This window comes from Microchirus variegatus, assembly GCF_963457635.1.
Source record: "Microchirus variegatus genome assembly, chromosome: 17".
Lineage (NCBI taxonomy): Eukaryota > Metazoa > Chordata > Actinopteri > Pleuronectiformes > Soleidae > Microchirus > Microchirus variegatus.
The window spans coordinates 15,752,036-15,766,759 of NC_139818.1; the positions used below are offsets into that span (position 1 = coordinate 15,752,036).

A 14,724-nucleotide genomic window follows, 5' to 3' on the forward strand; every position below is an offset into this window, starting at 1 on the left:
TCGGTGACCCCAGCATTTCAAAAACTTGTTAAAATTACAGTATTACAGTCAGAATTTTTGTTACTTTTATTTTAGAAAATGTCCTTTAAAGTGTGGCATTTCAAGTCACATTTTGTTTTAAAATACAGAAAATACAGACAATAGAACATGGTACAGCAAAAAAGGAAACAATGACAGAAAATAAAGCTAACAAGCCTTTCTGACTGATCTAGTTTTTTTCTGAAATGGAACTGAAGAAGGGTGGAAGAAAAAAAAAAGGCTCAAGGGAAAGGAGGGGAGGAGTAGGAGTAGGGCAGAATGAGACAAGTTAGTTAAGGAAACTATGGTTGCTTTATGGTTCATGTTTAAATTATTCTTTATAAAGTCTAATTTAAGATTTAATCTTTCTTCTTTCTTTTTTGTCTTTTTCATTTAATGGTATTTTGATCTTCTGGATCCATGGCCCTCAGCGCTCCTCCTTGTGGTCTCAGACTGAGGACAAGGAATGCCGACTTCGTCTGGCAGTGGGAACAAAACCACCTGCGTCGCCTTCCCCAAAACGACCCACACTGCCAACTCAAGAAGATAAAGTGGAGTCCTTCTGTGTTTGCTGTGCTTGTGAACGTTGCATGGACTTCTGACTTTCCAAGTCTCTAAAATGTTTCTCAACCTGCAGGAGGGAAAACAACAGTTAGGAATGATCTGTCACCATCTCTGACAAAAATCAAACAAACAAACAAAATAAGGGAATGTGTGCACAAAACAAAACTGTGAACTCATTAAGTTTGGTGTGGCGACCAAAAAGATGCTTCAAAAATGAGAAACAAAAATCGATCAACCTACCTCATTTAGCTACGAGCTTGTTTTTATTTGTAGTCCCATTACACAGGTGAAAGATAGAGCACAAATCCAATTTTCTCTACTGGAAATGGACCAACAAACTACTACTGAAGTCATTTTTGACATCTAAAATGTGTATTTTTTTTGGCAAAAAGCCAAACATTGTTGATTTTAGCTGTATTTTTTAACGACGCCAGCAAACATGGTCAGTAATAAAAAAAAATAATCATTGCGCACTGACTTCAAGCATGGCCACCTGGGAGAGCAGGAAACACATGCTTTTTAATGCCCAAACTAGCCAATTAAAAATCTTTTACATAACCGTTTTCTAAACTTAAAATGCTAAAACACAATGGGTGAATTTAAAGCGCCAGTAGCACATGGTGGAGTTTCAGACCCCACACACGCGCACAGCTGTTTTCAGTTACAGGACCTGGTGACCTTTGGTTGTTACATGGCAAATATAGGATGAAGGAATTGCTGGTATGATGGTGAATCTCCATCAGCCGTCAGTCACACAGCAGCAGATCAAATTGAATTAAACCTTTCTACAGCCTCCAAGTGATAACAAGAGATCACAGTTCCTTTGCCATTTCGCACAACGCACTATCAATCACTAAATTAATCGTCAAATATTTAGAAAAATCGAAAAGTTTCTGATTTTTCAACTTCTTAAATGTGAATGTTTTCTGGTTTATTTGCTCCATATAATGAAAATACGTCCTTAGCATGGTCTGGACCAAATAACTAATGACAATATGCAGTACAAGTTAAACGTAGTACAGATATAAAGTTCACTTACTATTTTGCGTACATGGCTTAAAGCGCTTCCCTCTTTGCCTTTGCAGTTCTCAACCTGGTAAGGCGGTGAGATTACGACGTCGTCCATCACAATAATGTTCTTCTCCTGCCATTTACAGTCTTTGATGCTGCAAAGAGAAGTTAACATCTAATCAAGACTGGCGGGATCTCTGAACAGTGTCCAATGTTTTTACACAGTGTTGGGTAAAAACATACCAAACTGTTTAATCATACAAATGACATGACAGGAATTGAAATATTTCACAACCTACTGTCATTAGGAAACAAAACATTAATTTCTTCCAGCCCTTTCTAATATCACATTTTCGAGCCGAGGACCAACACGATTGTATGACCATGAAATACCAGAATAAACTATGCAGATAACACTTGAAGTAAGACTCATGAAATTGTGCTGTGACATATTGAAGTAGAAATAGCTTATAAGAGATAATAAAGAACAAAATAAATACTGTAGCTGAGATCCTATTGTGTTTAAGATAAAACATTAACCAGTTGCCTGACACTATGATAATCAAAGCTATAATAAGAGTTTGATTTGGCTTCCTGACTATCTGTTTGATCCTACTAAATATCATAAAGTCCTTACGTTTTGTGAATAGTCTGGAATAGCTGTTGGCCCTCCACAGAAACCCCAGCACTGATTGCATAGGCTTGGGACAGCTTGTCCTCCTTTTCTGACCGTGCTCGATTGGCAAGCTGTGAAGAGTTGAAGAGAAGGAAACATTAACCATGAACATTGAGATTATTTTTTCCCACTGCAAAACACAACAAAATCAGGACAAATTCAACAATGCCTTGTGTTGTGGTTGCACAGTGATTGCTCATTCCTTTTCCCTTTATTTGGTCGACTCTATCGATTAAAAATCCCATTATTATCTTAAACGGGTGATCACTGGGCTTAATATACACACTATAGAATTTTTTTTAATTCTGCTGTTAATGGTTACAGCCTCATCACAGGCTGACAAGGCCAGTCTCATTTTACAGTTTTCGAAAAGAAGCAATGAAAAATACAGCTTGACTTGGAGGTGACTGACAAGACCTTCTAATTAATGCTGAATTAATCTTTTTTTTCTTCTCTGAGGTCAAACCACCTTATATTCCTCTTCAGGAGAGACTGAGGCTCACTTCAATCGTGTGAAGGAGCAGCCTTTGTATGGCACCGTCTTTCAGAATCAAGTCACAGCTCAGACGAAATCTCAAACTTGGAGTGAATATGATTATTTATTTAGGCCTCCTATTCACCATTCACATCACACTCTACATCAGTGGGAGCACAAAGCAAGCAACGCGTGTCAAGAAAGGAAACAAAGTTGATGGGACTCACCTTGCTAACATTCAGTGATGCTAGAGGAGGTGGAGTCTCAGTGCGGTCATTTATTATGTCCACATCAGAAACATAGGCTAAGTTGATCAGGATGACGTCGTTGAGGTTTGGCTTACCGCTAGAGGAAGCACATTCTGTAAAAGAACTCAAGTCAAGGCAAACAACCTGATGACAACTTACTGTTCCCATTAGACTGCACAGTGAAGCATGCAATACAGAGAGCTGCGATTGACTGACAAGACAGTGAAAGGCGGTGCCAGTTACAGAATGCTACCACCAAAGGCGTCGCTGCCACCTGTAGTACCATGAATAAATGAATGATTGTCAGAAATGTTCTCCACAACGCTAAAAATTATCCCAAATGATAATTCTGAATTATTCTACGTTAATAAATGTAATAAACCATGACATCTTGATCTTTGATTTCCTTGGTTTCATATGGGCTAAAGCCTATTTTAATTAATACAAATCTCAGATTATATTCTCAAGGACGTGTGTGGAAACACAAACAAACAGTAACAGAAGAATTCACATTAATAAAAAAAAATATTAAGTTATTCTGAAACCCTGAAAGTCCAGGGCCTCTAAGCATTGACCTCATTTGACCTGTGAATTATACACATAGCTTGTCAGAATTTAATTGTTGCAGTTATTGAGGCGCACAACCGGTGGGCACCCCATTATTTTAACACACTGCTGAGAAACTGATCACACATTCCAACCTTAACTGGATTAGCTTCTAAAAGCAAAAAATCATAGAAACAAGTTAGGAATGATTTGATCAGTTATAAGAGCAATGGCAATCGACTTTGAGCTGAACATCTCAGATTCTCAATGTCAAGTGGAATTTAATGTTGAAATTGATCACATTTTACACATCTATTGAATATAAGGCGAGGACAGCATTGCGAAAATGCTCAAGCTCGTCTAGTGCACTGAATTGTTACGAGAATACCAACAGCATCGATGATAAAGTGCCAAAGGGTTCAAACTACAACTGAGGCCTGTGATGCAAACTGTCAAACCCCCCACGTTGTATTCAGTTCATTCATTAGATATCCCAGTCCACAGCATGGCAACCTAATATAGAACCGTAAAGTCAATATCACACATAGGGTGGTCCAACATGCCCCCCCTTAAAATACGTTTAAATGCAGATATCCCATGAATGGGTGTAGACCCGTTCACCGGCGAGATGGCGTTAATTACAATGGACACATGATGTCAATGCCACCTGAATCATATTGCATTTGCTGATAAACTATGTGATTTAGATTATATTTTAATTAAAACCGAACGATACTACGGGGGAGGCTACGTTCACACGCCCGTGAATGCCAATTCCGTTAAATGAGCAAGTAGCGGCAGTGTGTGGCTGACCGATTCATAGCATGTTAGCCAAGCTAACAGGGGATTGGTTGTAGCGTGGACGGTTTTCGTTGCCCATTCATCCATAGCGTTTAAATATAGCCGTTAGCATTTCCAAATAATGGCATCACAAACTACTGGAGATAAAGGTGTGTTCGCGAGCCACACGGCGAGGGGCGGTGAATGTCAGTTAGCTTGCTAACTAGCAATGGTCTTTGCCTGTTGAGAGCTCACAGCCATGATGCCTTACGGGGTACGTTGCCAGATAGTGATCCATTTGGAGGTCTGGCAATACAATGAGTAGATTCACAACACATGTACTCCCTAGAAAATGACGAGAAGCCACCACATGGCCCCTCAACATCGACCGGATCGCCAACAACTAAGATACGGGCGGGTAACTGCCTCTTAGATGAAAATATTTAAAAATGGTTAAAGATATGCTACTCAGCTACCACCAATTACGCCTGCGCGGATCACTATTTGACATATTTTCGGTTACCCTACAGGCCTGTGCAGCCAGGCAGGCCAGCTAGCCATCCGCAGCTCGAAACAAACAAAGGATACTCAAAGTTAACATCTTGGACTGGTAGTCAAACGCGACTACTTCTCCTTGCAGACGTTGGCCCAAGCAGGTGAGGCAAGAGACATGGCTCCCGACGCTGAAATACTCCCCCGGTCCAGGAGCCGCCATCTTCTCCGCCAGGAAACCGGAGCGCCTGCCTTACGTAAAACGACGTGATGTCGTGTCGTGACGCAATCTGGGCGTGTCGAAACGCGTCACGCCTTGGTCATTGATTTGAAAGTTAAAATTGACTTTTATTTTTTGGTTTGCCATTCTAATACAACACGAATACCCAACTGATTATCCGTCGATTGAACACGGTTACGTCCTTAATCAAAATAGACAGTTGTGGTGTTATCCCCCATTCAAACCCATTCAGTCATAGTTAGACTCCCCCTTCTGGTGACGAGACAGTATTGCGGGCTTCATTGCAGCACATCTACTAACGGCATATAAACAGCAAGCATTTTGAGATTTACCTTCCTTAATTCGTACATTTTGTTGTAGGAATGGAGGCGGTTTATTCTCAAGGCATCTCACTTGCCGAAGCTCTCCAAGAGAGAACGATGCGTCAGGAGAAATTCTGGCTAACTGTCACTTATCTTGGAGATCCCAACGCTGCTTTCTTTCTCATCTTTCCCTTCACCTATTTCATCAGCAAACGCACCGGCGTGGCGGTGCTTTGGGTAGCAGCCTTATCGGAGTGGTTAAACTTGGTGTTTAAATGGTAAGGCAGACAACCTCGCATTATTTATTCCCCGACAACTTCAGTTATTGAGTATGTATTTAGCTAAAGTTAAACTCGGTACCAGCGAGTTTGCTGTAATGTCCCTGTTCGTTTTAAAGCACTTTCAACAATGAACTTAGACACAGAATTGATGTTTTACTCAATGCTGACGTTGTAACTTCCTCTAATGCTGCTGGCGAAAGTTGGAGCGACCTTATGTATTGTCCGACCTGAAACAGACCGAAGCGGAACCTTAACCATTGAATCTCGCTTTATTTACCGTTTAGTGTTTATTAAATTGTTTTGTTTCTATTAAATAACCAGATGTGAGGAAAGGCAATGATTTTTCAGAAAGGCAATACATTTAAACATATTTCATAAGAAAATATGTGAATACGAGTATAAATTAAAGTAAAATAAAACCATGTAATAGACTAATAGACTTTAAATAAGTTCAATTTCTCCAGTTTTTATAAGTTATGCTTTGTCATGTTGATTTTTCTCTCCACAGGATGCTGTTTGGAGAAAGGCCATTCTGGTGGATCGGTGAATCACGTCTATATGTCAACAAGCAGCCCAAAGTTCAACAGTTTCCCTCCACCTGTGAAACAGGGCCAGGTGAGAAGAACTCCAAATGTAATAAAATAATAAGAATAATAAACTTTAAAGATATCTAGTGTGCTGGCTTCCCTGATATCTAAGGGTAGTGTGTTCCAATGTATATATGAATATGTATTAGTCATAGATGACACACTTCACCCAATGCTTTAACTTGGCATCTGTTTCTCAGGCAGTCCGTCGGGACATGCGATGGTGACAGCAGCAGTCTGGTGGGCTGTTGTGTCCTCACTTGGATCATTTCTGTATTCCCGTACTCACAGGTATGTCACTTTACATTTCTTTCTTTTCTTTTTTCAATCAAAATGTGTCTTTAAACCTCTTGATCTATGCCTCCAGCGTGGTGTTGTCTGCAGCCCCCTACCTGCTCTACGTGCTGATGCTGGTGGCAGTTGGAATCTCTCGAGTTTTCATCCTCGCCCACTTCCCTCACCAGGTTGTCGCAGGCACCATTACAGGTCTGAATACAATATCATGCAATGCAGATGATGAGTTGGCTTCATGGAAGAAATCCATTGAATGAAATGCTTAATAAGTACCTAGTATTTACACACATTTTATTGTTTGTGTACAATTTCAAGACCACCTACTAAATTTTACTTGGGTTGATTGAATTCCGCTTGTTAGGCATCGTTCTGGGAATCGTCCTGAGCCGCAGAGTACCAGCGGGACGCCCCCTGCTGTTCTTCTTCAGTGTCAGTGTTGGTTTGATGTGCAGTGCTCTGATGATATATGTTGGATTACAGCAATTAGGGATTGACCTCTCCTGGTGAGTCGTGACTGTTCAGAGCCTGATCAGGTGAAGCTGAGGAAAGTTTTCCTGACCTTTACTGAACATGATTCTATTTTTCAGGTCTATTGCTTTGGCTAAGAAATGGTGCAGCCGTGCAGAGTGGATCCGTTTGGACTCAACCCCGTTCTCCTCCCTGACTCGGGATTGTGGGGCCCTTATTGGTTTGGGGATGGCCCAGTACTGGAAGCCCGGAGGATGGGCTCTGCCGCGGGCTCCGACAGCTTTATGCGTGGCCTTATCATCCATGGCGCTGTACCACGTGAACCGACTGCCACTCCCAGTCCGACCACAAGGCCTCTTCTACGGTCTCTACTTTGTCAAATTCATCATTGTGCCGCAGGTTGTCATGGTGCTTGTGCCTGGGCTGGTTCACCTTTTCTCACACAAAAAGAAGAAGGACTAGAAAGCGTTGTCTCGTTAGTGTAGTGTATTTCACACCTCTGTGCAGTGCAGCTTTCTTCTGACAGAATGGAATCTGCAAATGCTATAAATGTCTACTGTGAATCTACTTCATGGCTACTATTGTGGGTGAGGCTGTCGTTTGTCACTCCTTATTTCTTTCTTCGTCTTGGAATGCAGCTGACAATTGTCTTTTATTCAGTCAGTGACTGATATTTTTTTTTGATGAGGGTACCTGTGTCTCGGATGAGAGGGATGTACAGTATGGAATTTTTAATTTACTACACTTTTGCACTATGTACTGTAATAGTAGAAACCTGTAGAAGCCACTTTATGTAAGATGTTTTCAAATTGGTTTACAGTATATTATTATCTGAGCAATATGACCATAACATTTTTTTATACTAATAAAGGAATGTGAGTAAGAGTCTTTCAGTTTCCCCTTGGCTCTTCTCAACACCTGATATTGGTCTATGTCTGTTGCCTAGATGTGGGAAATGAACTACTCGCAAGTGTTGTATTATTCTGTTGCCACCAAATGAACTGAAAAAGTACTAAACTATTGCATATATTTGCTTGATATTGAATAGACCCTTATTACAGTGTACAAACTGGTGAATGTGGTATTCTGACATGTTGGTTGTGTTTCAATTGATAATCACTTCTAAATGTCTCTCTTCTCCCCCATTACACCGGCCTGACTTTACAGATTACAATCAGTTGGCATGAGATAAAAACACAGTCTTTTTATTGTTTTTAATTAAACGTTTTATCACAGCGATCTGAAAGCTCACATTTACAGACAACAGAACTCTGCTCAGCAAGCAAATACATTAAAATAAAAGAAAATAACATTTTTCCCTTTAGTCTGGTGAGGTTTAAGGAAAATGATAAGGATAGTTTAGGGACAGCAGTCTCCTTATCTTGATCCAAACACTGTTATCATACACCAGAGCCAGGACACTGCTATACATGTTTCTGCTTGAGCTTATGGAAAGAATAGAACATGCATCAGACTATTTACAGCAAACTAATATACACACACAGCTCGAAAAAACCATACACCCTCAAATATCCTTAACTTAGAAGTCTTGTTTATATCAAGTATCTTACAGGTAAAACCTTCATTTCTGTAAAGATAAGTAGGGCAATTCTCTTGTAGCAGGTGAAACTGAGGATGAACAGGACACAGTCTAGAGGAACTGTCTCTCATTAGATATTCTTTTTTTTCAATCCACAACCAAAATAAAACGTTACAGACAAATGGTCTATAACTTTTCGCACATATACAAATAACTTGAATATCGTCTTTATTCCACTTTTTCAGGCAAACTCCAAATATGGAGATTATGGGTACTGAAATATCAGTCATACATATGCTGTATATATTCTTTTTCCTTTTTTTTTGCAGTGGATTTGACTAATGTTCAAGGTGTGTGCAGGACCAGTGGATTAGACTGGCTCATTTGGAGACTCTGATATATATATTTTCTTAAATTAATACTTAAATATAATGGGTCTTTTCAAACATACTTTGCTCAACTAAGGAACCAGAGCTGGACGGAGTGGATTATCTGAGCCAGTATGTACAACTTGTGCTAGAAAGTCTATACATGTTCTCCATTTTAAAAACGTTTGTTTTGCTCTTCATATAGTCACTCATCACTGCTTTATAAATCATATAATGATAGTGTCTGTGATAGTCTGCGATCATAGGTCTGACCCATCGCACACACCCAGTTAATCCGAATTCAACAATCATAACAACACAGTAAGTAAATTACATAAAGTGCACCCTTAGTTAAGAACTTAACAGGCATTTTTAGTGCAGATGTGGTGGAATAAAAATGCATCATGGGTTAAAAAGAAAACGGCACAAAGAAACGCAGGACTAAGGGGAAACATCTGGAGCAGTATGGAGCCATGTATGCATTTGCTTGCTTTTAGTCGCTGAGCACGATCCATGTTTAACCCATCACTGGCATATTATGTTCTGTACCATCTACTCTTTTTGAATGAAAATACAGTGTCATCATTTACTGAGGAGGGACAAAGGCAAACTCTGGTGCTGATGTGCCATGTGATAAAAAAACAAACATATTTTTTTAACCAATGATTCAAACTATAAAACACACTTATTGCACCCATTAATGTCTAATACAGCAATCTGTCCTTAAATCAAGATTTAGGAGTTCTGAAATACAAAATGCTTGTACAAAACTACAGGAATTACTTGTTTAAATAAGCAGGTGATCAAGCAAGTGCTCCATGAGGCCTGCAGCCCCAACACAGTAAGGAGACTAAAAAGAAAAATAGAAAATCATAATAGATTTTTTTTTTCCTCACTCTCAACCTCAGAAATCAGGTGATGTGACTCATTAACAAAAATAAATAAAAATAATAATGATAATAATCAACAAACGCAAACCACTGATGCAGTTATAGGAGTGTGCAATAACTGCATTTTTATTTTTGAGCATTTGAATAAGAGTTGTATATCTACTGTTATCTAATATTCTGGTTATATTTGATTCTGTCTGTTTTACTAATTCAGAGCAGAAATAATAGCTTGATAAACCAATTGACGGGAAATTAATTGCAGTTTCATTATTTATAAATATTTTTTTCTTATAATTTATAAATAATTTTGTAGCAAAAATAAATATTCACTGGCTCTAGCTTTGATGGGTTTTGGTTGATGTTTGAAGAGGTTGCTTCGGGTTTCTGAGAATTACACTGGGCGTGATTTCTGTAGCACAAAAAAACCCCAAAACAATAAAAAAGAATCTGCAAATGAATAGATAATGAAAACTGTTAGTTGCAGCATTAGTTTACAGTAAAGACACATCGCTGTATAAAAAGCATCCTCTTGAATCCAACCACACCACAAACTTTTATTTCGACAGAATGGAGGTAACAATGTCATTCAAAGTTGGCCTGTGTCCCTCCTTCTTTATCCTGCTCGCATTTCCACATTCATATGACTAGCAGTGGGACACAAAGGCAGGATTAACAGAATATAATTCAAATGCAAACTATGTTTTGTTTGTATTCCTATGTACAATATATAACTTAATTATAAATATTGTCGTTTTTCTCTAAGTACTGAGTTGTTGAGCCATTTGTATTTTCTGAGCAATGTACAGTATTGAACATATAATATTGTATTACATAGAATAGAGCCTACGAGCAACCTTGCTGAAGAGCACACTTTACTTTGAAAGAACAGAGGATGGATAGAGTGTCCACAAGTGGAGTCAAATTATTAGTACTTTTCACTCGTACAGTCCCACCTGTTGTGTTCACATGTAGGAACTTTGTGCCACACAAACATTTTTGGAAGTGCACTGGTCTTCGACTCAGAATGAGATCAGAATTTAGGACATTCCTGTTAACCTACCTGTGTGCAGAGTATGAGAATGAAATAATCGCTTGACTGTTGTGTTTTTCACATAAGTTAATGTCTTATACCCTATGTGTGTGTGTCAGCTGTGTGGTTTTCTCTCCGACTGGATTTGTCTTTTATGAGTTCTTTGAGACAGGTTTGTCCATATGCCGCTCAGCAGCGTTTGCTGTTGAGCTCACTGTTCTTCTCCTCTTACTGCCTCCAACAAGCCCAGTCTGACCAACCAGTCACAGACGCAGGCCCGTTACACATTTGATTCCACAAACGGTCTCTTTGGTTTGATGGGGGAGGTGGGACCTTGGGTGCGGGAGTCACGTGAGAGCTGGCGGTACATGTTGTCCTGGTAGGCCTGTGCCACGGGCAGAGTCCTGGCCACCTTGACATCCGGGTAGGTTGGCACCTGGCTGACCCGCTCCAGGATGTCACCACCGCCACGGGAGCCATTAGCCAGCTTACCCAGGGAGGGGGGCTGGGGCTGGGTGTAGTAGTCCTCTTCCAACAGGTGTCCATTTTGGGCATTATTGGTTTTGTTGTAGTAGGCTATATTGCCCAGTGAGGCTGGTGGACTGTAGGTGGAGCCTTGCTGGACCAGCTGGCCAGGTGAGGTGGGGCTAATTGCAGAGTCCATTGACGTCATGGCCCTGGACCGTGAGGGCTGATGCAGGTACTGCTGAGTCCGCGCTGTCTTATCTATGATGCCCATGAAGGGTGTGTTTCGAGAGCGGGTGGCCTCACCTGGATAAAGCCCCCCACCACCCTGCGAGGGAGAAATGGGAGAGATGTCATCACAGCTGCGCTCGTATGTGGCTTGCAGAGGAATTTCCATCTGCTGAATGGAAGAGGAAGGCCTGAAACCTGGCGCCAAATTCGAGGTGGATCCTGTTGAGATGTTGTTGCTTGAGGGGGAGAATCGAAGGCCGACACTCTGAGAATGAATGAGAGGCCTGGGGGTGGGCACATGCTGCTTCAGCTCAGTCGTATTGGCACTGACGGGACGTCTCACCATATGGGAGATTTCAGGAGATCCCAGCTGACAGGGGGGCATGGCATTTGCACGTTCTAGTACATGTTCAGAGACTGGATAGTAGGCAGCTGACTGGCTGCGGCTTATCTGAGGTGTCTGGCTGTAACGGATGCCCCCTGGGCCACCACTGCTGGCGCGGTAGGCAGAGGAGGGGCGCTGGGGTAGCTCATCCTTCAACAGGCTCGACTCCATAACCCCTCCTCGGCCGCCGTGCTGACAGAGGGCCCCAGAGCTGAGGCTGGCCTGGACCTGAGGCATGGACCGTCCATCCAGGGAAGGCTGGTACACCAGTCGGCTTTCCACATCCACTGAACCCCCTTGGTAGCGCCCACCCATGGAGTGGCCCATCTGGCCAACATAGCTGCTGTTGCCCATCACGGTGCTGGGCTGATTTGTGCGGACTATTTGGGCTATAGAGGGCTGAAGACGAAGGCCTTGAGCTTGATGGTGCTGGGAGGACAAAGATGGCTGGGAGCTCAGCTGGAATGAACGCTGGCTGCTCATCTTCGAGAGGGGAGATTTGGGTCGGCCAGGTAGCTGCTCTGTCTGGTAGCGAACAGGTGACCCAGACTGGGACCTGTAGAGACAAACGCTCTCTACAGGAGGACTAGATCTGTACTGAGCAGCTCGACGTAAAGGGGAAGGCGGGGGACTTTGGTGATCCATGCCCTGACCCCCTGTACCCATAGGAGGCGGACTGAAGCGGTAGGACGGCTGATGCACTGGGGAGGTGAGAGTTGGACTGTGGCGGTAGTGGGAGTTTTGATGTGTTGGGGATAAAGAGGGCGATGTGGTCTGGTATGTCCCGCGTGTTGGAGATGACATGGAGGATGAGGTGGGGTGATATTCATAGGGCTGACCCATGGGAGAACCTCCAGTTAAATATATTTGATCAGGATGTGTAGGGGAAAGGGGTGGGCTCTGAATGATGGGGAGGCTGGAAGGATTGGTGAGAGAATCAGGTGGAGGCAGACCCATAGACATAGCCTCTAGTTCCTGCTCCAGGTAGTCCTCATCTTCAAACAGGTCCTGGACAGGCTCCATGTCCTCCAGACGGGGCTCTGGGGGAGGAGGAAGAGGCATGGACAAGGACAGGGAATCCTCCTCTTCTGGGGGAGGTGTAGGAGGAGGGGATGGAGGAGGCTCCAGTTCCAGGTCCTGCTGCTGGTGGTCCTCCTGGTTGAGCTGGAGACACTCCTCCTCCACCCTCTGGAGCAACCGCTGGATCTCTCGGTTGTTGGGACACTGCTTTATGGCTTCATTCAAGTCCTCTAAGGCTTCAGGAAATTGTCTGAAAACAGTAGAGTAATGGTTAATGTGGTTTTGGGGGGAGAATTGAAGAGCATGTGCAGGTGTGAGCACAGACTGTAGCTACAGAGAATAGTTAAAAATGTAATACCTGCTGCTACGCTTGGCGCGTGCCCTGGCATAATATGCTTCATAGGATTTTGGTTTCAGTTCAAGTGCCTTCGTAGCAAATTCCTCAGCCATCCCAAAGTCCTGGAAATAGAGCAGAAGAGAGCAATACTGAACACCCAGAACATACTCGTATAACAGCTTTCTTCTCATTTAGGATGTATTTGACTGTTTGCTTTGCTTATTTCATCTGATATGCACCGTTATCAATATATCACTACAGTCATTCGCTGACTTACGTTCATTTTCCTTCGACATCGGGACAGGTTGAGGAAAATCGATACTTTTAGTTCCCTGAATGTCTTGAGGTCCTCGCTGAAGCCTTCGCGTGGAAAACTTTTTGAGAGCGTACTGATAACGCTGTGCTGCCTCCTTCACCTTCCCCTTCTGTTGGGACAAACAGGAAGAAATATTTAGCTAAAAGTAAATCTTGTTATGTCCTAGACCCATAAGATAACTTTTTGCCATTTTCCTTTCCATTTCCAAATGAAAACCCATATTTCTCCTTACAGATCAAATATGTCCTAGCTTGAAATCAACTTTTAAATTTAGATTTCATGGTTATTTATAACTTTGCAGACACTTCGTAATTCAAACAGTGTAATCTGAGCAGCCGGTCCAGTTTCTCCTGTTCTCTGACCTTGTAGAAGCCGTCCCCCTCCTCGATGAGTTTGCTGAGTAAGATGATCATGATGTCGGGTTTGGAGGTGGCCATGGCCCATGTGGCTGGACCTGGATAATGACACAGGAAGAAAAAAGAAAAAGAAAAAACAGTGAGAATGACCACACAGTACCATTTAAAGGAGGAGGAAGGCAGGAGCGACTGGGAGGTCACACTACACACAACATTAATATCAGGGATGAGTACAACACCCAAAAATGGAAAAATGGATGAAAAAAAGGACAGGCAAAGATTACAAAAAAATCTGCTCTGAAATCCCTGAGAACACTGTGACCTCACTATAGGATACCAGACCTGGGTCAAATAGTATTTTGCCAATAATTATGATTCCTAAAAAAAATCCCATTGGGAGTTTTGAAACATTTTAAAATACCCCAAATAAATTCTTAAAATTCTTGTGCAATTATCTGCAAATAGGTTTTTGGCCCAGGTATAAACCACTGTAGATATATAGTACAAATAAAGATTCATGCTGTTATGTCTTTCTATTGAGTTTTTTTTGTCAAGTACGTCTGAGTAATTCAGGGATGTGATTAAGAACAGAAGAGAAGCAGGAAAACGCTGATCTCCCGATAAAAGGCTTCATCCCTGCACAATGTTTCATGACTATAAAAAATCAAACACAGTGTCTTGACTGAAAACTGATGTGTATGTTCTGTAAATGTAGCAACAGCAAACCCTTAGACATAGGTACGACACACCACAGAGAAGAGAGAGGGTCTTGCACGAAGGAAACACAGGGCAGATACGATAAA

General features: G+C 41.9%; 3 protein-coding genes across 3 annotated transcripts in view; 1 reads left to right on the forward strand and 2 right to left on the reverse strand.

The window, feature by feature from the left end:
* Window positions 1–48: 48 nt before the first annotated feature.
* On the reverse strand, window positions 49–5,066 carry lsm12b (LSM12 homolog b). Its single transcript, XM_083904136.1, has 5 exons — window positions 4,907–5,066; window positions 2,972–3,105; window positions 2,231–2,340; window positions 1,622–1,748; window positions 49–649 (listed from the first exon to the last, which is right to left on the reverse strand). Exons 1-5 carry the CDS (start codon window positions 5,031–5,033, stop codon window positions 557–559), a joined length of 591 nt encoding a protein of 196 aa, XP_083760262.1. The 5' UTR covers window positions 5,034–5,066; the 3' UTR covers window positions 49–556.
* A 302-nt stretch (window positions 5,067–5,368) lies between these two features.
* On the forward strand, window positions 5,369–7,445 carry g6pc3 (glucose-6-phosphatase catalytic subunit 3; the record flags this gene model as incomplete). Its single annotated transcript, XM_083904003.1, has 6 exons — window positions 5,369–5,631; window positions 6,143–6,249; window positions 6,422–6,512; window positions 6,589–6,707; window positions 6,877–7,018; window positions 7,103–7,445. The coding sequence occupies exons 1-6, from the start codon at window positions 5,414–5,416 to the stop codon at window positions 7,443–7,445; spliced, it is 1,020 nt and encodes a 339-aa protein (XP_083760129.1). The 5' UTR covers window positions 5,369–5,413.
* Window positions 7,446–10,120: 2,675 nt separating this feature from the next.
* The window catches only part of tanc2b (tetratricopeptide repeat, ankyrin repeat and coiled-coil containing 2b), a gene marked incomplete at its 5' end in the record, with an annotated part of 62,489 nt that continues 57,885 nt past the window's right edge, over window positions 10,121–14,724 (reverse strand). The window contains 5 exon segments of the mRNA XM_083904285.1: window positions 10,121–13,162; window positions 13,271–13,371; window positions 13,527–13,622; window positions 13,624–13,674; window positions 13,928–14,019. Of these exon segments, the coding sequence (XP_083760411.1) occupies window positions 11,092–13,162; window positions 13,271–13,371; window positions 13,527–13,622; window positions 13,624–13,674; window positions 13,928–14,019 (2,411 nt within the window). The 3' untranslated portion in view covers window positions 10,121–11,091.

Excerpts from the sequence above, each read along its gene's own strand:
- lsm12b (XM_083904136.1), bottom strand. The coding sequence starts at position 5,033 with ATGGCGGCTCCTGGACCGGGGGAGTATTTCAGCGTCGGGAGCCATGTC. Across the intron at positions 2,341-2,971 it reads CATCACTGAATGTTAGCAAG|CTTGCCAATCGAGCACGGTC; the intron begins GTGAGTCCCATC and ends AACTCTTCACAG. Across the intron at positions 1,749-2,230 it reads TTCCAGACTATTCACAAAAC|CATCAAAGACTGTAAATGGC; the intron begins GTAAGGACTTTA and ends TTCTCTTTGCAG.